This window comes from Durio zibethinus, chromosome 18 (genome assembly GCF_047325235.1).
Source record: "Durio zibethinus cultivar Kanyao isolate XHJ-2024 chromosome 18, ASM4732523v1, whole genome shotgun sequence".
NCBI lineage: Eukaryota > Viridiplantae > Streptophyta > Magnoliopsida > Malvales > Malvaceae > Durio > Durio zibethinus.
The window spans coordinates 1,327,331-1,350,416 of NC_143179.1; the positions used below are offsets into that span (position 1 = coordinate 1,327,331).

General features: G+C 30.4%; 2 protein-coding genes and 1 pseudogene across 4 annotated transcripts; 1 reads left to right on the plus strand and 2 right to left on the minus strand.

The window, feature by feature from the left end:
* Positions 1-2,466: 2,466 nt before the first annotated feature.
* Positions 2,467-12,317, plus strand: LOC111298904 (DNA repair protein recA homolog 1, chloroplastic-like; annotated as a pseudogene). The gene is made up of 14 exons (XR_016329955.1): positions 2,467-2,732; positions 3,085-3,176; positions 3,537-3,743; positions 4,915-5,005; positions 5,675-5,737; positions 5,851-5,977; positions 6,130-6,215; positions 7,472-7,597; positions 7,834-7,980; positions 8,074-8,124; positions 8,703-8,765; positions 8,845-8,921; positions 10,403-10,475; positions 11,170-12,317. The product of XR_016329955.1 is annotated as a DNA repair protein recA homolog 1, chloroplastic-like (transcript).
* Positions 11,651-14,449, minus strand: PSBR (photosystem II subunit R). The gene is made up of 5 exons (XM_022895871.2): positions 14,246-14,449; positions 13,841-13,899; positions 13,630-13,685; positions 12,021-12,073; positions 11,651-11,890 (listed from the first exon to the last, which is right to left on the minus strand). The coding sequence occupies exons 1-5, from the start codon at positions 14,397-14,399 to the stop codon at positions 11,796-11,798; spliced, it is 417 nt and encodes a 138-aa protein (XP_022751606.1). The 5' UTR covers positions 14,400-14,449; the 3' UTR covers positions 11,651-11,795.
* Positions 14,450-14,944: 495 nt separating this feature from the next.
* LOC111298905 (FAD/NAD(P)-binding oxidoreductase family protein) lies at positions 14,945-21,523 on the minus strand. Of its 2 annotated transcripts, none has more exons than XM_022893651.2 (9): positions 21,378-21,523; positions 21,148-21,247; positions 20,793-20,976; positions 19,195-19,267; positions 18,920-19,099; positions 17,093-17,187; positions 16,761-16,849; positions 16,467-16,640; positions 14,945-15,378 (listed from the first exon to the last, which is right to left on the minus strand). In XM_022893651.2, exons 1-9 carry the CDS (start codon positions 21,418-21,420, stop codon positions 15,207-15,209), a joined length of 1,110 nt encoding a protein of 369 aa, XP_022749386.2. In that variant the 5' UTR covers positions 21,421-21,523; the 3' UTR covers positions 14,945-15,206. The 2 variants fall into 2 exon arrangements, with proteins under 2 accessions (XP_022749386.2, XP_022749385.2); XM_022893650.2 differs by having other exon boundaries at positions 21,148-21,277; positions 21,378-21,493.
* Positions 21,524-23,086: the final 1,563 nt, after the last annotated feature.

A 23,086-nucleotide genomic window follows, 5' to 3' on the forward strand; every position in this document is an offset into this window, starting at 1 on the left:
CTAAAACTAATAATTTAGTATTTTGCTAACAGAATATGTAATTGTTGGCTAAGTTTTAAAAGTTTTTTTATTATAGAGGAGAACTCATAAATGAGTATTGCATATTTTAAGCATACATTAATTTGTATTTAAAAGCTGCAACCATTGAGTTTTTTGTTAGTGAGTTCCAATTCCAATGTAGTTCTCTTTTGAAACTCAAATTGGTTCGATGCAAAGTTGCAACTATTAAGCTTTTGTATGTGAATTTTGACATAGTTTTCTGTTGAAATTCTAGCTGGTTCAACTTGAGCTATATCTATTGAGCATTAGTTTGTTAAATTCTTATATCTATCTAGTTTAATTAGAATTGCAGCCATTGAAATCTTTTGCTTTAACTTTCAACCATTAACTTTATCTAGTTTCTTAATTTAGGCAGAAAACAAAAGGTTTCAATTAGATTGTTCATGTTTACATGTTTGGGGTGTTAAATAGATACTTACTAAAAATCTTGACTACATTACATTTCAATATGTAGATTTTACCTCAACTGCAATTTATATATGATTTCCAACGTTATTAAAAATTTTAAAGAAAATAAAAATAACATGTGCGTGCATGAAAAGTAAACTTATTCATGGACGAATCCAATCAGTGGATAAGTCTAATTTTAGTCAATTAATATTTTACTATTTTTAATTGTATTTAAAATAAATAAAAATGGTTTTAAAAAGTGAAACTATGTTAGTTTTTTATATACAACTAGAAATATTTTCATGTTTCACAGCGAATTTATCATTTACATATGATGATTAAGATTAAAATGCATAACTAAATAGAAATCTTAAATGAGAATGTTCTATAGTCCTCAAATTTTGAGGTATTTCTTGCTTAGGATATTCAACATTGAATAATTTTTTAATTTGCAAAACTCCAACTAAATGAACTATTATATCCTTAAATTCAATTGCACTATTCATAAAAGTTCTAAGATTTTCAAGAATTGGAGCAACTATAGCTATTTTATTATTTATTTGAAATTTATGTAAAACACATAATATGAATAAAAGAATAATTTAAAGTTTTTATGTAAAACACATAATATGAATAAAAGGATCTTGAATCGTCTGTGTAAATTCAAAATTAAACACTTTCTTAGTAGCAAATCACTAAGTAAAAAAAAAAAAAGAAAGATAGACATTCATTTAGTTTGATAAAGCAACTGTTCTTTTAAAACATCATAAATACATAATAATATTTTCACCTTTCTATAAAAGTTCTATTAAGCCATGGTCAAGACATTAATCACATAACCTATATGTAAGTTATCTACTTTGTTTCTTTTTTTTTTTTTTGCTAAATTGTGAACTTAAAAAATGAAGCTTTTAGACTCCTCCTACTTGTGTTTTAGTAAATATTAGATAGTTAACTTCTTTGGTAATTTCTTCCCAAATTACCTTTTAAATTATTTTTTATGATAACAATAATATGGTCACCAAATTGTTGAGTTGAGAGGTTGGAGACATTTTTTATATTATGTATACATTAGCCAAAATTATCAAAATTATTTTAATTTATTTACATTTCACTTACAATTCTATTTAATACAATCTTATAATTAGTCAATTATAATAAAAAAAATATTATGCAAAGGTCCAACATTTCAAAGTGTGGGTTGATCCACCATTTAAAAGTATAAATTTTATATAATATTTTATACACATACATAATATTAAATTATTATTAATTAATTACAGATAATATACTCTCTATTTTTATAAAGTATTTTATTCTTAAAATCCTATATATTAATTTTGGTCATTTGGATTTTTTGTTGACTTTCATTTCAGGTGCCATGTGGCATCCCATGCCATTTTTTACTTTTTTTGTTTTTTTTAATAACTTTTTAAGGTTTTTTAAAATTTTTCTTTTAAAAAAAAGCCAATAAAAATACCAACATGACACTTCAATTTTTTTAATGTTAATTAGATAAATTTTGTAAATAGATAAAAATAACAAAATAATTTGTACACAATAAGCTACAATTCAAACCAATCGATATAAGAAATTTTTTTTAGACTGAGATTAGAGTAAGACAAATTGAATTTTTTAACAGAGAAACATAATTGATTGGCGACCGAGTTAAAAGATGTTTTATCTCAACTCACCTTGTGATATATATAAAAATATATATTTTAATATTTATAATATAAATTTTACATATTTTAACTTTTGTGTGCTTTTTTAAATTCACTTTTTTTTATTTTTTAAAATTTTCTTTTTCATTTTTTTTTACATTTTTTCTTCTTTTCATATTTAATAAATAATATTTTTTTAGAGGTACGATGGAACTCATTTGATATTATTAATTTAAAATATTATTTTTTTAATTTTTTTGTTAGATAATTTTGTGAAAAATATGCTGAATGACTTGTGCACGTGACCCAGATTTATTTCATGTTATATTTATAAACCGGAGCAGAGCTTAAGAAGCAGCCGGCGGCTTATTCAGTCTTTCAATTTTGTCAGCAATGAATTGCATTTACATGGATTCTTCTTTAGTCTTCCCCTTTAAACTGAGACTCCACCACCACTATTTGCCTCTTCGAAACCATTTTCGACGACGCCAGCCTCACACTTCCTCCCATTTGCACCATGCAGCCGCCAAGAAACCACTCAAAAAAGTTCACTGTCAATTCGAACCCAAAGTTAATGGTGCTCGCTCCCCGGACTCTGACTCTCGTTTCCTCGAACTGGTAACTTTTTTTTTTCTTTTTTTATGCTTTCTTCTTACCTTTTATTTCAATTTCAAGGTCTTCTTTTTCATGGTTATGCTTCTGGGTATACATTGAAGACTCTCATTTCAAAGGGTTTGGTTGTTGAGATCAATTCCTTTTTGTGGGTTTTTTTTTATTGGTTTGATTCATTATTAATCGATTTTGAGTTTGGTTTCTATGCCATCTGCTTTTGCTTTATAGGGAATTTTAGTTGCAAAATGCAAGAGCAAAAGTTAGGCTTAATGAGTATACTTTGGCCTACACTGTTCACCCACTTGTGTTTTATTTTGTTGAATGTATTAGTCGACATTTATTATGTTTTGGATTCCAGCGAAAAGCATTGGATGCTGCAATGAATGATATAAACAGTTCATTTGGAAGAGGAAGTGTTACGAGATTGGGGAGCGCAGGTGGAGCACTGGTGTATGTGTTCTAACTTAACATTGTATTTGTTGTTAACAAGCTCTCTTACTCATTTACTTCAATATGTTGAGTTTTGATTTTGTTCCTTATTTAAGATCTTGTTAAGATGGGGGAAAATGTTTTCTGCTTGCTATGGGTTTAAGTATTTGTGCGAGATAAAAGTCTCATGCACGGTTTTGAGTGAGAGAAAGAAATGAGGAATCCTCTTTTCGACTCTGACTCTCCCACTCCAGTCATTGCTTTTCTTTCTGTTACTTCGAAAGTTACTGCTTCGGCTTTCTTGGGGACCACTTTGTTATAGAGTTTTAACTGGAATTATATTTATCCTGACTTCATTTGGTAACAATTTTTCCATTACAGTGAAACTTTTCCTAGGGGTTGTTTGACGATAGATTTAGCCTTAGGTGGTGGTCCTCCCAAGGAAGAATTGTGGAGTTATCAGTTTTCTCTTCCTATATCATGCTTCTTCTTCTTCTTCTTCTTCTTCTTCTTCATCTATTTGATTTTAATTAATTATTTAATGAACATTATCTTGTTTTGCTGTTTGGCCTTTTGGATGTCTATTTGGTAGTTTTTAACAGTTTGATGTTCCTTTTTATTTAACAATAGTGAAGAGGATAAAATAACTTATAACTAATGTCGGATTTTTTATTTGACACTATATGCATAGTAGAAATTGTGGAGTAGGGTTCAGAAACATTTAACTGAAAAAGGAAGCAATCTGGAAACACTTTAAACCTTAAATAGTAAGCTGTGATATGCTTAGTTGTCTTAAGGACAATTCAGAGTTTTTACTTAGCGATGTCCTTCTTGCTCTTTCAATGTCAGCTTCTCTAACACCTTGTATCTGTCAATAAGTTTCTTGCACTTAAATTATCAATTATGAGAAACTGAAGAACTGAACTTAAAAAGTGCCATTCATTGTGTTGTTACTTGAATTAAATAAACAATATAAATTAAAAAATTGTTAAAGCATCATTTATTTCATTAATGAAATAAAAATAGAATGATATTTGACAAACTATGGTCAACATTATTCCTAAAAGTTTCTGTTCTTCATCTTATTTCATGGCAACAAAGGCCCTTAGGCCATAAATATGTTGCTGCAACTTTTCTTTTTTTTAAACCCATATTGGACACATATTGAAGTGGAATAGATATTAAACAAGTCCTTCCAGTTTCCCTCTTCTTTGAATTTTGTTTACATCTATGCTACGATTGAGTAGTGCTTACTGCTTAGAACATCTGAAATTAGGGGTTGTGGTTGAAGCAGCAAAACAGCTAATTCAATGTGCAAATTCGGGAATTAGTTTAGAGACTTAAAGCTCAAAAGAATAAGTGTAAAACTTTTAAGCAAGGTTCCAAACCCGTGTTTAGAGTTGAGACTTGAGACTTGAAACTAAAGAATGTACCTCTAAAAGAAAATTTGTGCATATTTTAGGAGATTGCTGTTCCAGTACAGCATTTTACATTGAAACTAAAGGTCTAACTGTCTAGCCAAGAACCAGTATGATGCAACCTTTGATGACAAGTGACCCTTGGTTCCACATGGTTTCATTGGTGTGCCCCACACTTTGGTAGCCTAAAATTTATTTGACTGAAATAATAATAATAATAATAATAACAGTAGTAAAGAGAGATTTTATTCTAATGCTTGCATGGTTTGATTATTTTGGTGCTTCTTGTCAAGTAAGTTGCAGACTTACGACCAGCATTAATTAGTCATGGATCCATGCAGTGGATTTGGGAGTTTTGGACCCCTCTGCCAGCTAGAATTGGTGATTGGACCTTATTATGTGATTTGTAGAAAACTGGTGACTTATCCACAAGTATACAACAACAATAGACTAAGCCTTGTATCCCATAACTCTAGGGTTGACTGTATGAAAGGCCAAAAAAGGTAATCATATTAGGTCGTAGTTTTGAATCTTCTTGTGCCACTCATTTCTATTAACAACAACCTTTTCATCTACTTCCTTAACAATCATATCATCTTTTTATTACTTGCATCCTCGTCTTTCGTGGTCTACATCTAGACGTTTTGGTCTCTCCTAAATCTAGAAACTCATTTCTCCTAACCGGTGCATAGATAGGCCTATATTTGACATATCCAAACCATCTCAAACGATCCTCTCTCATCTTTTTCTCAATTCGGACTACCTCTAATTTTCCTCAAATCTCTTCATTTTTTATTTTGACTCAACTGTAAGTATTACATCTAAAAAATGAAGCATATTATCTTGATGTTAAAACATTTTGGAAACAAATTTTTTATAAAAAAAAAACCATTCTATTCACATAGGAAATAAGAGAACATACAAAATTGACAAAATTACAATGTTTTTTGTAAATTACGGTTCTAAATTTATTTCCTTTAGTACCCCTGTGCTTCTCAATGTCTTCCAGTTTGGTGTTTCATGACATTGGATTTACCATGTTTTAATTTCAACATCATCTGCTTTGAGTGGCTTCATAGTATGTTCTATATTTCTTGGCAGGTATATGGACCAAAAAGTAGTGGAAAAACCACCTTAGCACTCCACGCCATTGTTGAAGTGCAGGTCAATAGTTTTCTGGCCATTCTTGGGCTGTTTGGTTTCTGATTGATTATGTTACAAAAAGGTAAACTGAATGAAATACTATATGCAGTGTTCTTATGCTAATTATGCCGAAGCTTGGTGGCAATGCAAAGCTTGTTGATGCAGAGCATGCTTTTGATCCAGCATATTCAAAAGCATTGGGAGTGGATGTCGAGAATTTGATTGTTTGCCAGCCGGATAATGGGGAAATGGCATTAGAAAGTAAAATATCCTGTCCCTTTTTATGCAGTTGTGTTGAAAGTGGTCATGATTTAGGAAGGCTGTAACTGAGGCAGCACATTTATGATGCTTACGAAAATTTTGCTATACTTATAAGCTCAACTAATGTGACTAATGAAGTTGTTATATTTCAGTTGCGGATCATATGTGCAGATCTGGTAGCATAGATTTAATTTGCGTTGATTCAGTGTCAGCTCTTACTCCATGAGCAGAGATTGAAGTATGCTCACATTTTTCTTTTTCCCCTTTTTCACTATTGAAAGTAAATTACATTTCTATCCGTGTGGTTTACTGATCACAAAACTACAATAATTGTCCCCACATAATCCTTATCATCCATTAGTTCAAGTCAAAAGACGCTCCCTTCCCAATAGCATCCAAACATGTCTTTATTTATTCAATATTTTTTTGTCTGCTATGAATCTTTGATTTGATTGAAGAATAATGAGACATACAGATCAAGTAGTGTAATAAATGGACAATACATACCTAGAAGGGAAGTTAACACCTAGCTAACAAACGGAGCACCTTAGAAGGAACTTAAGAACAAGTGTGATTTAACAACTAACGTGCAACTGATTGAAGATGAAAACTATAACCTAAAGATAAATAGAACAAGTCCATGACTCATAACAACTGCTACCAAAAATACTATGATGAAAAATCACAACATTCGAATAAACTGAAATAGAATCCATCAAAGAGACCTTGGTTTGAAAGGGGATTAAACATGTTGAAAAAGCATTGAAATGTTTGTGACTTGTCTAACTTTGTGTTTGAACCAATCTTGAATTCTTGAGTTTGGAATGAATGGTCGATATGGCATGGATTTGAAGGAGGATAAAAATGGAAAAAAGACTCTCCATTTGATATCTTCCTCTAGAAATTGGTTCCTACTTTGGAGTTTCTAGATATTTCCTTCAGTTGATAAAGAATTTGTCAACTCAAATTAGTAATTTGAATGAGATAATTAGTAAGAAAGGGTAGAAATTAGGAAGAGAGAAAGAGAGGAAGTGTCGAAAAATGAGAGCTAGATTATTTCTGACATAAAGATTTGCCAGCAATGCTGTAAAAGTGAAGAATAAGAGTAGCGGACTGATATTCCTTTCTTTTTATTTTTATAGCATCTAACTCCAAGTAGATACCCATCTTTTTGTTGCAATATTTTAGGAATGTTAGACTCCTAATTCATGGCACACTGCCATCTCTATTAGATTCTATATTAGACATTAACATTATGGACTAGATTGTTGAGTTTGATGCAATAGTTAAAGGCTACATGCCATTTTTAAAATATATTATCCTAAACTGTAATTTTGGGTAAAAACCATTAAGAATCAATATGGAATATACCCCATTCTTTTTTTCTCTTTTATTTTTGTATACCTCTTTTGCTTTTTCTTGTTGTATGTTCTTTGATCAGATCTATGAGCTCTCCCATGTCTAAGTTCTTTCTTGTTGCATTTTATTGCATAGGGTGAGATAGGGATGTAGCAAATGGGATTGCAAGCACGTCTTATGAGCCAGGCCCTATGTAAGATGTCAGGAAATGCCTCTAAAGCTGGTGGTGCACTAATTTTTCTTAATCAAATAAGATATAAGGTACTTTGGATTAAGTATAAGTTGTTTTTTTATAGATCAAGTAAAAGCAATTGCAGTTCGAATTGAGAGGGAACTGATGTGTCTAATCCATACTATTTGTTTGGAACATCTTTTATTGCATCTCTCTATGTTTTTAGACTAGATTAACATGGCATTTTTTCAATTTTTTCTGCTTTTTTGCTTTCTTTTTTCTCCCTTTCTACCTGTTGATAGTATTGTTTTGCTGGTTTTGCAAGATTGGAGTATATCATGGGAAGCCAGAAGTGACTAGTGGAGGAATTGCATTAAATCATGGGAAGCCAGAAGTGACTAGTGGAGGAATTGCATTAAAGTTCTTTGCCTCAGTTCATCTTGAAATATGTACTACTGGGAAGATAAAATCTGTAAGCACAGTAGATACTTGATTGTTCACTACAGATTTCTGTTTTATTACACAATATGTAATCATCGTTATAACATAATTCATGTTATTCTAGGTTAAAGGTGATGAGAATATTGGGCTTTGTGTTCGTGTAAGAGTGCAGAGAGTAAGGTACATAAGAATTATATCAGCAAATTTGAAGATATTAGGAAGTTAATAAACTTGATTCTATTTATTAGGCTGAAAACTAAAAGTTGGTAATGCCTGCCAAAAGGCCATTAGAAACTGTTTTATTGATTTCAGGTAGCCTAGATGTGGCCCTTGTGGCTTATAGTACCGCTTTCATCACAAAATACAAGGGAGACTCTAAATCCTAGGATCCTGAGCAAAAGGGGAAGATATGAATGATAGCCCAAAAAACAGGAAAAGGGAAGGAACATAAATAATAAAATTTGATGCCTTTTATGTTAATTATAATATCATGCAGGAATCAAGTTTTTTGGGGGAAAAAAATAAATTTATCTTGGGACAATTAACAAATATTCTTTAAACTATTCTCGTTATTCTATTTTCTGGTAAACTTTCAGTAAATCAGTTGTTTATGAATGGAATAACTCGAGTATGTTTCAAGCTGCTATACCATTAGAATAGAAGTCAAACCATATCCATGGTCATAATGACGTGATGGTACTTCATATTTCTAGTGAACATGTGTGGCCCTACCCAAATTGATTGTTGTTGCAGGTCTCAAGGCCATACAAGCAAGCAGAATTTGAAATCATATTTGGAGAGGGAGTGAGCAAACTGGTTGGTAATGCAATCAAATATTTACATTCATCCAAATTTGCAAACTTTCTCTTTGTTTTGAAATTGAAAGAATCTACAGGGATGCATTTTGGATTGTTCTGAAATGATGGATGCTGTTGTAAAGAAGGGCTCTTGGTACAGCCATGGGGACCGTAGGTTTGCTTTCAAGCTTGTCTTTGCTACCTCAACTGTTAAGAGCAATTTAGAATTTTTTTTTTTCTGTTTTCTATTGTTTAGAATTTAAAAGCTGATCCCTAAGAGTTTGACTTATTAATATATACACTTGACATTACTTTGTTTTAACTTACTAATACTGAGTGGCAGTAGGGTAGTTACTATTTGAGTAAATTTCCTCATAAATAACTAAGTTGGTTTTTTTTTTTTTTTTGTTGGTCTTCTTCAAGGTCCAAAGTTTTAAAATATTACTGTATCAAATTATTTGAACTACTCTTAAGTATTTGCAAATTTGCTAGAAATTAAGCCTGTGAAGCTGTTATCAACTTGTTGACAATACATGTTTGTAGGCCTCGTACATAAGCAAATTGCCAATAGAATTGCTGTGGAGTTCTCTTCATTGCTTTAAATTGAGGCATTTGCTTTTAACCTTATTTTTTTCAGAGTATTAATTAGTATTAGTTACCTTGTAAAGAAATTGGTTCTGTCCAAAGTTTTGTTCACCAAGACTGTTAAGAAATATGTCACTAAACTAAACTTTATCTGGTCGTTTAGAGAGAGAGAGAGAGAGAGAAGAAAGCCAGCACTAATGTCATCGTGTAGCCAATAGGAAAGAAACATTTATCATTCCTCATGCTAAGGGTGATATGTTGTGGCAAAACACAACTTTTCCTCTCAAGAAAGGTAATGTTGGAAATTGAATGTCCTGTCCCAGAATAGGAGAATGAGCACCATTTGGAGTCCCCAAGTTGGGACCTTGAAAGAGTATGTTGACTGTTCTATCACAACCTTTCTATAGTATGACCTGCCATGGTGAAAACAAAATTAGTGAACTTGGCATTATACTCCTCAAATTCGAAAAGCAAGTATTTATGATTGAGGCCAATAGTTTTAAAATTATTTCATATTTTTCCAATTTGAAGGCCACTAGGTTTCATGTCGATCAAAAAGCTTTTCATTAACATGTCTTACATGTTTTTCACTCCTTACGTCTGGTGCAATCTGCTAAAGATGATTTTAATTTTGAGTCCATGTTAGCATGTGGCGTTTTCTGCATAAGCTAACTCATGGACTGCTGACATTGACACATCAAAAAGACCTGCGTTACTGAATGTTCTATGCATTTTTGAGGCTGACTGGTACATGTTTTTTCAGTTGATGCAATATGTTAGACTTGTATGCAGACGCATCAAATTTTGTCCAGTAGTGGAAATTCTTGCTTCTTGAAACTTTAATTGGAAATGTCAGGCTGGTAGATTTAGCTACTGTATGAGGCTATTTTTGGTGTTGGGTGAGTTATTTACAGTATCATAATCTCTGAGCGATTTCTCATGTTCAATTATTTCACAATTTTACAGAGATTTCACTTGTCTGTTTGAACTAGCGCATCATGAATGTTCTGTTCTGTCTCAAAGTTCTAGAAGTTAGACTTACTATGGTCCTCTTTTCTATACATTTTAAAGGTTGGGGCAAGGGAGAGATAGAGCACTACAATACTTGAGAGACAACCCTGTTCTTCGTGACGAAATAGAGAAGGTTCGGTTACATCCACACTACATATCTGTGTTCTGTTATGCTGTTAATTGAAACTTAGTCCACTTTAATCTACTGATGGTAAATGAAGCTCCAAACTGCTTATTCTTTTGTAATATGACTAGTCGAGGAGGAAATAAATTTTAAAATAGCAATTAATAACCCCATTTCCTAATTTTTTGTTCTTCTGGTTTCTTTTTCTCTCTCCCATTCCCCTTCCAATTTCTATTATCTCAGTTCTCAGATATGAGTTTTCTTCTTTGCCTCTCTTCTCTTTAAGCTTTCTCTTCTCCATTGCTCTGTTAGAGATAGTGGTTTGCACTCTCTTCTCTTGACCTTTCTCCTGATTTTTGCCATCAAAACAGAAGAATTTCGGCAACATTGCTCCATTTCACTTCTTTTGTCTCTACTCCAGTTATCCAAACAAATTGTAAGAATAATTTCTTTAAGTGTAATTTTGAAGCATCACTGCTAACCCAAAATTGTTTGGGACAAAAGCCTTCTATAGGCTATAGTCAAAATAGGTGAGTCTATATTATGAGGAACGGAGATTGGTTTGGTTGTTTTGCTCCACTTGTAGTTTTGCTCTTTTTATGAACTGTTCTTTTGTCAATTACGGTTGACTACTAAGTACTGATAAAAGTTCTTCCAGCTTTTGTTAACACAGTCGCCATAGTTCTCCTTTTCGGATCTGCAGATAGTTCGGTCGATGATGACTGATGGAACCGAATATTTGAGCTCAACTCATGTCAAGAGCTTGTCACCGCCCCCTCAAGATGAAAATATTTATGAAGAGGTATGATGGGATTGAACCAATTTTTACTATCAAGATTAACATTCAACAATTTGCCTCTTTCTGAATCTATTACCATTTATATATTTATATTTAATATCAAATACATATAAAATATAAAATTTATTATATTACAATTCAAATTAATACACCAAATATAATATATTTTTTTTATTTTTATTAAATTTTTATATGATTTTTATTATTAAATCATATATTTTTATTTTTTAATATAATTTTCGTAACGTGTTTAAGATTATTAAAGTTATTAGATCATAAGCATTTTACTATTATTTGCTCATAGTCATCTTCTTCCCAACTTAAAAAGACTGAAACAGTTTTATTTTTGTAAAGAAAAGAACTGAAAAATGCAACACGAACCACATTAAAAGTTATAATAGACCTAGATTCAAACCAGGCAAACCATTCTACACATAGATATGGAAAATAGTTCTTCAAGGTATTTTGATTATAACAATTACATTGGACAGGCTATAACACAACAAGGGCAAGGATTACAATAGGGAAATCTACTGTACCAAAGCACTTGTGTTGTAAACGAGAAGAGCACCGCCGGCAAGAAGACCAGCTAGGGTAACCGCCCAGATTGCCAATCCGGTGGTACCTGAAACAACGACAATGTTTAAATCACATAATTAGTTTCGAAGTACAAACCAAATTCACTCTTTTTAAGTGTGGCAATTATTTGAACAATAAGATCACAGAACTCAAGTACGGTGTTTAATGATACGTACCGCCAACATATACATCACCGCTGGGAGACCAGTCTCTGGTGTCGTAGATAGGGCTGCATTCCAACCATCAGAAAAAAGATATCAGGACTTACTTCCTTCCATGGCGATTTTAGTATTAAATCATAGCTTCAGCAGAACGAACATAAGTTCTTGTACCAGTGTCATTACTTATAAGCCAAGACTTGAAAACAAGTTCACTTCAAACTTGAACTAATGAACTGAAAACCTAAGAACATTTGCACTATAGCTTCACTTGCTCTAACTTAATATTATAATTCAAATATTTGCTTATACAAACACTCGAGAGTGGCTTTTTCTCAGTCTGTATCCTCCACCGTACATAATAATTTTAAACTTGACATGAAAAAGAAAAAAATAAAAAAATAAAAATTTAAAATTTTGATAAAAATAAAAAATATATATATGTATATATATATATGTACGATGTGCATTGTATGTACAAAAAAGAAACACCTAAAGGGTATGCTTATTTGATTATATTTGTAACCAGATTGTGACTGTGTATACAAAGTGGTTTTACTTATTTTATATGGGTATAAATTAGTTTTTTTTCAAAATTATATTTAAATTTTTAAAATTTATAACATAAATAAAATTCATATATTATGACTCCTCATAAAAAAAAATAAACTTCTTAAAAAAAGAAAGAAAAAAATTATATGTTTTCACTTTAAACCATTTTTATCTACAATAATATTATATATTTATAAGATTATATTAAATAAAAATAAATTTTGTTTTTCTTAAAAAGCAAAAATGTATATATTATTGAATGATGAATTAAATAATAAAAAATATTAATATATTTTACTTTTGTAATATTAACCAAATTTATGTACAAAATATGAAAAATATTAAGATATGTGAAAGAAGAAATAAATTCAAAAAAAAAAAAAAACTTTTCATACAAAGTAAATTACAATAGTAATAAAATATATCTCGGAAAAGAAATTGTAAATAAAAAAAAAAATAAATTACAATTGTAATAGAATATACTTTGAAAGCAAGTTACAAATTTATATAACACATCACATTTATATTTATAGTCCTAAATTTGTAAAAGAACTTTTTAGTAGCAATTAGGATTGAATAAATGATTTTCAAATTAATTTTTTAAAATTCAAAAGGGATATAATAAGTGATAAAGATGATATAAGATTTTTTACATATATTTGAAATATAAATTTGATAATTAGAGTTGAGATTAATAAAATCCCTTTTATGATCTTATTATTTAAAGATTTAATATGAAAAATCGTTTGAATTTTTAATGTCTTATATAAAATTTTGAAACTGATAATTTTTTGTTGATTTATATCATAATAAAAAGAAAAATTATTGAAAGATTTGAATAAACTTAATCTTTACATTAGATTTTTAATTATAATTTGAATAATTTTGATATTTAAATAAATTTTACGTATGTTATAATATATATATATATATATATGATTTCTATTCATATGTTATGTATTATCCATATATGTGAGTCTTAACATGCATATGCATACTATGTGAACTATGACAAGCATAAGCATTATTATTATTATGATTATTATTGATGAAATAAAAGGAGAATATCATATACCTGTACCCATCGACGTTAGCACCGTATTTGTCAACAAATTGGTAAACACCCTTTCCCTACATCAATTTTCAACATCAATTTGTCAGCTCATGACACATATAACATTAATGCAAATCAAACAAATTTTGCCAAAGTATACAAAGAAGAAAACAAAATCCAATTAGGTTTTGTGAAGTTGGAAAGAAAAAGTTAAAAAAAAAAAAAAACCAACTTTAGCCTTCCTTCCAGAGGCATCAAGACCATCCCTCAAGCTCATGCCACCACTGATTCCTGTATAACCCATTCAAAATTCATTGTTAAATTTTATAGTTAAATCATTTTATAAATTAAAAAAAAAAAAAAACCCAAATGAAGCAAAATTCGAACCTCTCTCGCTTTTTCATATTTTTAATGAATTTTTGAATTATAATAAAATATTTAATGTGATGAGATATTTGATTTATAGACATGTATTTCAATTATCAAATTAATTAATTGATTGATGGTTGAAATATCTATTAAAAATTTTTAAAACTGTAGTTGAAATGCAGTCGGAAACGCTTACCTTCTTAATTATATGTAAAATGGAACAAAAGTGCTATAAAAAAAAGTAAGGAAAAACAGATTGAAAACAGACCATAAGGCTTGTCAGTCTTGATCTTGCGCTCCTTGGCTTGAACTTTGAAATAAGAAGGAGCCCTGGCAAGAGATGGGACACCTCTAACAACTAATTTCTCAACACCTAAAGAAGGTTTGAGGGTAACTGAAGAAGCCATAACTGAGGCTGCCATTTTTATTTTTCTTCGCACTGACCAAAATGTGGTGTTTACTCAAAAATGGTTGCTTATAGAAATGAGAGGATAACAGGATGGAAAATCTGAAGATAGTGATTGTCATTTTGACACGTGGCGATCATATGTGGCTGATATCTGGATAATGAACGAACATTATCAGCTATTTCTCCTCCTCTGACACAATCTTCAGTGGCTGATAACCATTTCCATTTGTTGCCACATGAGCTTACTTATATTATTTGCTTTTTTGTCCCTGCAAATCTTCAAATTATTCAATTACCACATTTTGGAAGAAGCAATCAAAAGGTTGTCTGTTAATGCTACATCAACGTTTTAATTTTTATAATTTTATATATATATAAAAAAAACTTGATGTTTGGATCAAACCAAATAAAACAAAATGCAATTTAAATTCTAGGGTTAACCCCAATTAATTTTATGAAGTGACATTAGAGTAGTTTAGAATATAAATTCTAATGGTTGCAATTTTTTTTTTTTGCGACCTATTTTTTATAAAAATGCAAATTAATTAGAAATTGAAATTAACCTTCAAAACCCCATAATTTTAATAATAATAATAAAAGTTGATAGACTCATACATCAAAACCCAACTCAAGGCAACACTTATAAAATAATTAGTTCTAATTATAACCCACATGCTCCAACAAAGAGCTCAGCTTATTGCAATTCAAATATTATTTTTCTTTGGAAGAACCAAATATGGTTTCTCGTATTATTAAAATCCAATTGCTCCAACTGGGTATAGTTGCAGCCAACATGATAGGAAAGCATTCTGCAGAATTACTATAGGCTACTAAGCATGCTTTGAAGCTTTGAGGCTGCGGCCAAGCCGCTGAGAATTGCACCTTCAACATTAGGACTAACACAGAAATCTCCACAGATGGCCAGTCTCTTCTTCTCATCCCACAGGCATTTCTCTTCCTTTGCTATGCTTGCAGCTGGGAAGGCGCTTCCCCTGAAAATACGCCATGAGGCAAATATAAATGTTTTAGGACGGCCGCAAGGAGAATATAAGAACAACATAATGAAGGTCATACTTTGTTTATAAAATTTGTTGAACGATGTCAAGTTCTAATGTCTTCATCAATTTTCAATCTCAATGACATAAAACATCCACGACATGTACGAAAGGAAAAGATTCTTAATTCTGTGACTTGTTTCCATCATCAAATGAGAATTGTAAAGGAAGAGACATACAGTTTTGAAGTAAAGAATCAAATAAATCCTACTGCTTTTAACTCAAAGAAATATGTAAGTAAAACTCAAGGTCAACTAATTAAAGCCTATCAAGTTCACAGCTACGCTTCCCATCATTGGACACCTTCCATATGAAGGCTTGGTCATTAAAACCAGCTTAGCATGCCCTTCAAACACTTTTGATGGCTGCTGCCAGCATGCCCTCTATTAGTCGGCCAATAGAGGCCAACAAAAATGCATCTGAACTTGAATGCTATAGCTAATTTGGGGGACAAGTAAGGGTCATTTATTGGTTAAGACGGTAACAAGTACAAGATCTAGCGACGTAAATACACTAGAAACAAGCTGGTCTGCTGAAATCAGCAGGACTATATATTATTTAAATCATCCTTTATTTCAAACATGACAATTCTACTAACCCAAATCTATCTAAAGATGACAATTGAACTCACAAAACAACCTAAATGTATATAAAGATAACATATAAAAAAATTACAAGTTAAAATCCTTTTTCAAACATCTCTTTAAATTTTCCATCATTCCTCCGTCTAATTTCTTCCCTTTGCAATCTAAAATGTGCTTAATCAGTCGTAATATTGAGCCAAAAATTTCCTAAGAATCAACTAAGACTAGGAGACAAAACACCAGACCCACATTCTATGAGTATGCAAAGTAATCTTAATCAGTTATCACTGCATCTGTCAGGGACTAAACACATTACAAGGTTTATTCTTGTTTTTAAACAGAAGAGAAAAAAAAATTTACAGCTTTACTCACTAAACAAAATGAGGATAAACTGCCGCTTCTGTGTTTGAATTTATGGCTTTAGTTTAGAGACTCACTCACCATCTATGAGCTTTCTTGAAAAAGGGCTGTGGAATACTGAGACCTGTGCCTAGAAATTCTTGGAGCATTTCATTGCCCACTTTTGATAATGTTTCTTGTGAAGGTTTCTGAAGGCCAGTTTGAGCAATCACATCCTTTGCATACTCCATTGTCGAATGTAATACCCATCGTTCACTTTGCATTTAAGAAGCAACCAAGATAAGAAATGCCAAAAAAAAATAATAATAAGAAAAAGAAAATACTTCAATTGCTTGGCTCAGAAATTGGGTCATTCTGCAATAAACAAAAATATACCTTGTGCAAGAACGCCCTGGCTTGCTGCTTTCACAGTAAGCCCAACTTAAAACCTTAGAATTGGTTAATGAGAAGCCATTTGCCGGTACCTGAATTATCGAACTTAAAAAAGATGTCAAGAGCGCATTATTGGTTAATCACAAAATAAATGGGGACAGGCAGAAAATATAAATAACTAGGAACTAGAAATAAGAAAATGTATCAGAAGGAAAAGGAAGGAGAAACAATAGAAAAAGGGGGGAGGGGATTCATGCAAATAAGTAGTTCAGATCATGCAACCACATTAATTTGGCAGAATAAAAACTCTTAGGTCAAGTTGGCTGATATCTCACCAAAGACAAAGGATCAGAAAATGCTACCATTAGAGCAAAACAAGGATTAACGGGAATATTGCGCAGTTTCACCAACTCTGGAGCCAAACTCAAGTCTGTATGTAATACAATGGTTAGGATAACAACTTGTCAAAAACACATGCCATTCTTCTGTGTTTCCCATTTTTCCTTCAAAATATGATTAAAGAAGATGAAGATGCCCAAACTGTTTAGAAAAAGTAAATCTGATGCTTTCATAGTTATGGGAATATATTAAATACAATTTTGAAGGCTACTTAATGTAAAGGATAAATTTCGTTATCTGATAGATGCAATGAATTCACCTTCATAATTTCCCTTCTAGATTCATAGGAATATTTCGGATTAGTAAGTATATGCCTATATATTTTTGTACCTAAAGATTGGAAGAGTAGATGTTTGTGATAATTTGAGTTCTTGCTGACTTCTTGGAGAACTTTTGAATTGCATCCACAGGATACAGTTTATAGCACAAAAAACATGTCCTTGAACATGGTTTCTTCCCCTCTTATGCAATTCAATTAAAATCTGCTTTCTTAGAGTTGAAGCCCTAAAATCCCATTTGTATCACATATTTCTAACACTTAGACCCTCCAATTATTTTATTTGAATCAAAGCATGTTTTCTGCCCCGAATTTTGAGCTACTAACTTACCAAGTTCCAGCAACTATATTCCCAAAAACTACTATCATTTCACAGCAATAGAACTATTGATCCTCAACACCTTTATTTGTAACCATTAATAGCAAAACCGACTGCAAGCCAAATACATAGATCATTCTAAAGTCATACATCAATTTTAGATAAATCCAGAGGCTGAGATTCTCTAGACGTAACTGTTCTCAGATTTCAATATAGAAAATGGGGCTCCAACGCTTGATATGGGAAATTAGTTGTTTACATTTTCAGCCACTTGGGCATGGGTTTTAGGATGCTTAGGAGGATTATCGCTTTTCTGTATGCAATTCTGCCAATGAGTATGTGTAAACTCTTTTCTGTTCTGTATCATCTATCAAGCTGCATTGTCTTGATCACTTTTGTCAATTTGGTTATTACAAAGAGAGGAGGGGCTTGAAAAATAAGTAAAGTGATAGAAGCAAGGAGATTAAAAGGAATAAAAAATTGTGTTCATAAAACTAGACATAAAAATTCAAATTCAGAATAGGAAAGAATAAATAATGAAGCTTAGCAAAGATAAAACCACAACCCCAAGCAACCCTCTAAAAATGATTGCTTAAAAGAAATATATAAAGTCGAAGCATGTACATGAACCATTGATGGATGAAAATAACCATGAATTAAGTCACCTACAAAGATATTTATTGCAGCATATTTTCATTTAAACCAAAATTACATCTAAACTCTAATAACAATGTTTGATAATATTTTCAATGAACTGCCAAGAATTAAAAGAAGATAAAAAGTGAATAGAAATTAAATGAAGATAAAAAGTTAATAGAAAAGAGTCATCTGAAAGCTCCAGAATATAAGATGGGAGATAAAGCATAATCTGCATATCATATGCCTCTTTAACATGTCTTATTTAATATTAAACTTGTCTGGTCTGTCTGCGAGACAGTCTTATCACAATTGCCAAGCAATAAGACATATAGTGCATTAGCTCTAAGCCAAAATACTGCTGAAGCATCAAACAGACTGTCTCCTAAGAGTATAGTCCATGGTTGCACTAAATAATTACACATGGTCCTTAGTCACATAAATCATAAAGAATATCTACACGATGAAATAGCATGCACATATGAATTTGCAAGAAGGAATTAACAAACATCTAAAGATAAACTTCCATACCAAGAGGGGGTGATTGTCCTGTTATCTCTGTAAACCTTGGAGAAAAGATGTTTTTGTCTGATGCAACCACTCCGTTAAAATGACCAAGATTCTGTCCATCCAAGCCCATCAACAACCATAAATTCTCAGGTTCTATACATTCAAACTTCCCAACACCCACATTAAACTTACTCTCTACTCCTGGAGAACAGATAAAGTAGAAAACAAGGAAATTTTGATGTATATCCAACCTTGATGATTAGTTCAAAAAATAAAGCAGTCATCTTGCTACAAACCAGGTTCATGGCATAATGCTCTGCAAATGGAATTCATTCCAGGCACACCAACATATTTCTTGCTTGGTCTTTCCTAAAAGGGAATTAAACATTATTTGATAAAAAAAAAAAAGCATAATGGACGCATACAATGTCTTTTTAAGAACAAAGGTGATAAATGCAATGAGTTTTGCACATTTAGTTTTTCCATCTGATGAAATAAATGTTACTGAACAAAGCCAATTACAAACAAGGCTTACAATCAATATTTACTTTGAAACACTTTTCAGTTGGCATGAAATTATAGCATATATGCCAGAGCACAGAAGACTGATTGGAATGGTTCCCCTCCTTTTTCTTACTCGAACATATATACACCACAAGGAAAGGAGTCTGTAGTGTATTAACAGCAATGATACCAAACAGTAGAATCCTTGCAAAGTCATAAGAAATCACCAGTTTTTAAAAAATCAATTGGAAATCTGTGTAGAAAAAATTATCAACAATAAACATCCAAATCACTAATGGAGCTGGACGTTGACCAACTATGCAACAGCTTTCATGGATAAGTTGACTTTGGAATTGAAAGAAAGACAACCATAACAGCCTATGCTGATGAATGGTTAAATAAAAGAAACCCGTGATCGACCCAACAGCTAGATACAAGAGAAAATCAAGATGAAGAACACACAAACATAAAACAAACACTATAACAAGCAGCGCAGATTCTAGATTCCAGGAGTTGCAAGCACTTCAGAAGTAGGATCATTAACATCAAGAAAAAAGAAAAAGTTTCAAGCTGTTTCAAATCAAACAAACAGCTTTAATTTCAAGAAACAGAAAAGAATGCAACAACTGAAGCACGCAAGCGCTTCAAAAATATCACTGCCCTCCCCTACACAAGTTAAGATATAACATGCAAATAAACAAATACTAGTACAAGGTAGTGGAGTAAAAGAACAAATGTGATCTAATCTTTCTATCAAGCATGACTTTCATTATATTGTAAATTATAAGGTAGGGGCCATGAAAATATTCTCCAGTGCTTAGTCCTTGAATCTAAAAAGAATATAAAAATAGAAAATAATAATCCACTTTGAATTCGAATGTTCGAATGAAAATATATACATTATATTGTTTCCAGATATCTCAATTGATCAAATTCTAAGCAATTGCCCTCTCTTGATAACTTCCCAAAATAACTGCTTCAAATAATAAAGATTATTTTATTAAGATTTTGAGACGAATGAGCTCCCGTCTATATCAAGATATCAGAGGTGTTGTTTTTTTTGGTTATAAACAACCAAATTGTACATGTATAATAATTTAATTAGAAACTGTATAATTTAACTCTAATAAGTTATTACTCTAATGAGTTAGAGTAGAGTGATTCAAAAAGAAAGTTGAACATTTGTTTATTATAATGAATAATGATAAGCCGTCTTTTGAATTGACAATTATATATGTATATTTTTTATTTTGCATTATATTATTCCAGCCAAATCCATTGTAGAGAATCGTAAAGATTAGAAATCAACAAAAGAAAAAGTAAGTGGATCTAACCCATAGAGTAAAGTGCATGTGAATTTTATAATAATAACAATAATAGTTGTGAGAACCTGGTTTTCAGTGTTGACAAATTTGTTAGAGAAACAATCAAAAGACCCAAAATTTAGTTTCCATTCAGCAACAAGGCCTCTTGATTCCCACTCAGCAACAACACTCAACACATCAGGATTTGTCACTGTGAAACAAGGAGCACCATGGTCGAATAACAGCTCTTTCCCATCTTCACTTATCTCTCTACAATTTCAAAGTTTCCCAAAATAATAGTAACTATAATTCACTAAACTATCAACTTAAAATTTCATTTCTGCTTTCCAAAACACCATCAAACAATAAAATATAAAAAAGGGTAGTCAAATTTTGTCAAAGAAATTGATTTTTTTTTAAATGAAAAGAAACGAAAGGAACCTTCTTTGAGACATGCGGCCGCCAGGACCTCTAGCAGAGTCAAAAAGGGTCACCGAAATTCCATTCCTTGCCAGAGTAGCCGCACAAACAGCTCCTGAAACTGTCGGCTCAAAATTTTCAAAGAAGCAATCTATTTTGAATGATATATATATATATATATATATATATATATATATATATATTGAAATGAGAAAAAGAAAAACAAAAGTGGGTTATGGTTGGTATAATACTTCCGCTTCCCACCACGGCAACCTTCGTTACAGTGTTTTGCATTCCGTCTCACTATTGTAATGCCAATCAATTCCAGTTCATGTGGATTGCGCCTTTCTTTTTCTTTGAGTTTTGCTTCTAACTCAGAATAGATATTGTAAGGTAATTTTTTATAAAGAACACAAATTTTACAAAGTAAAAAAAAAAAATCACAAAAGTACTATTAAATACGGTGTTCAAATTTTAGTTTTAATCCAATTAATTCATCGTTGATTTAATTCGACTCATTGATTAACTTTTGAATTAATTTTGCCCAATTATAAAATTTGATCAATACAATTCAAAAATCGAATCAATTAAAATTTTAATAAAATATAAAAAAATCAATTATAAAATTAAAAACACATGAAATAAATTATTTATTTTTTGTAAGTATTTAACATAATATTTTAATATTTTTTTGAAAAAACTAATTTAATTTATTTCAAATATAAAAAAAATAATATTTTAAAATATAATTTAACTTAAATATATTTTATTATTCATTGACCTAAAAATTAATGAAATAATTAAATTTAGTCAGTTAATTTTTAAAATTAATAAATATGATATAATTAACAAAAATAAAATAGTTAATTATATTTTTTATATTTGAACTTTGAAAAAATATATAAATTAATATCTAAATAAATAAAATATACAATTTACATATTAAACTTTTGAATAATATAAAATTCACATCCTAAACTTTTAAATTATGTATTGTGTTAATCTAAATTCTAATATCATTAACTTAATTAACTATAAATATATATATATATATGATGTTTGACAAATATTATCAAACAAAAATATTTTTTATTTAAATCGTAAAATTTTTTTAGAATTGGTCAATCATTTTTTTATCACATGACATCCACACAAAATTTTTATAAAAATTTTTAAAACTTTTATTTAATAAATAATGTACATATAATAAAATTTTACCAGTTAGATATTATATAAGTGAGTTAAGTTAATAATATCTAAATTTATACTAAAATTATACATTATTTAAAAATTTAAAATACAAATTTTACATTTTATTTTTTTAAACATCAATTTTTGCATTTTGCAAAAATTTAAATACAAAACATAGAAGTAATACAAAACAAAATAACATAATTTAATTAATTTAATTTTAAGTAATTCGATTCAAAATTAATAAACTAATAGAATGAACACTTTTACAATCAAAGTAAATTTTTTTTAGTTCAATATCCAACAAATACAATTACAAAAAGTTTTTAAACAATTATTAGAAGTGAAAATATTAAGCAAAATAGTCAAAATATTTTTATCTTCCAATATGCAATAAAAAATTAAGTAAAAATTATCTAGCAAAATAAAATTTTTTAAAAGTAATTTAAATATGGGTTTGGGTGCAAAGGATAAGTAAAATAGAAAGAAAAAAAAAAACTCGATTTTTAAAAATTGAATTGAGGTCCTTTTGGAGTTACAAGAGTAAAAATTGACTTGATTTTGTTGTAAGTCTCTTCCATTATTAAGACCATAATGGCTCAAAAAAATTGAATAATAAGGGCACGAAAGTCAAAAGGAGAAGGTGAGAATGAGATTGCTTGAGATAATGACATTTTTTAAAATTCAAAATGCAATATTTTTTATTATTTAAAATATAAATAATATATTAATATTAGTAAGTTATTCGAATACGATTCGAATAAAATTT

What these genes read in the sequence shown, in the direction of transcription:
- PSBR (XM_022895871.2), bottom strand. Translation starts at nt 14,399, where the DNA reads ATGGCAGCCTCAGTTATGGCTTCTTCAGTTACCCTCAAACCTTCTTTA. An exon ending in CCTCTGGAAGGAAGGCTAAA is followed by an intron (nt 13,686 to 13,840) that starts GTTGGTTTTTTT and finishes AAATTGATGTAG; the next exon opens with GGAAAGGGTGTTTACCAATT. An exon ending in CGGTGATGTATATGTTGGCG is followed by an intron (nt 11,891 to 12,020) that starts GTACGTATCATT and finishes TCGTTGTTTCAG; the next exon opens with GTACCACCGGATTGGCAATC.
- LOC111298905 (XM_022893650.2), bottom strand. Translation starts at nt 21,420, where the DNA reads ATGCAAAACACTGTAACGAAGGTTGCCGTGGTGGGAAGCGGAA. An exon ending in GGCCGCATGTCTCAAAGAAG is followed by an intron (nt 20,977 to 21,147) that starts GTTCCTTTCGTT and finishes TTGAAATTGTAG; the next exon opens with AGAGATAAGTGAAGATGGGA. An exon ending in CCAGGGCGTTCTTGCACAAG is followed by an intron (nt 16,641 to 16,760) that starts GTATATTTTTGT and finishes TTAAATGCAAAG; the next exon opens with TGAACGATGGGTATTACATT.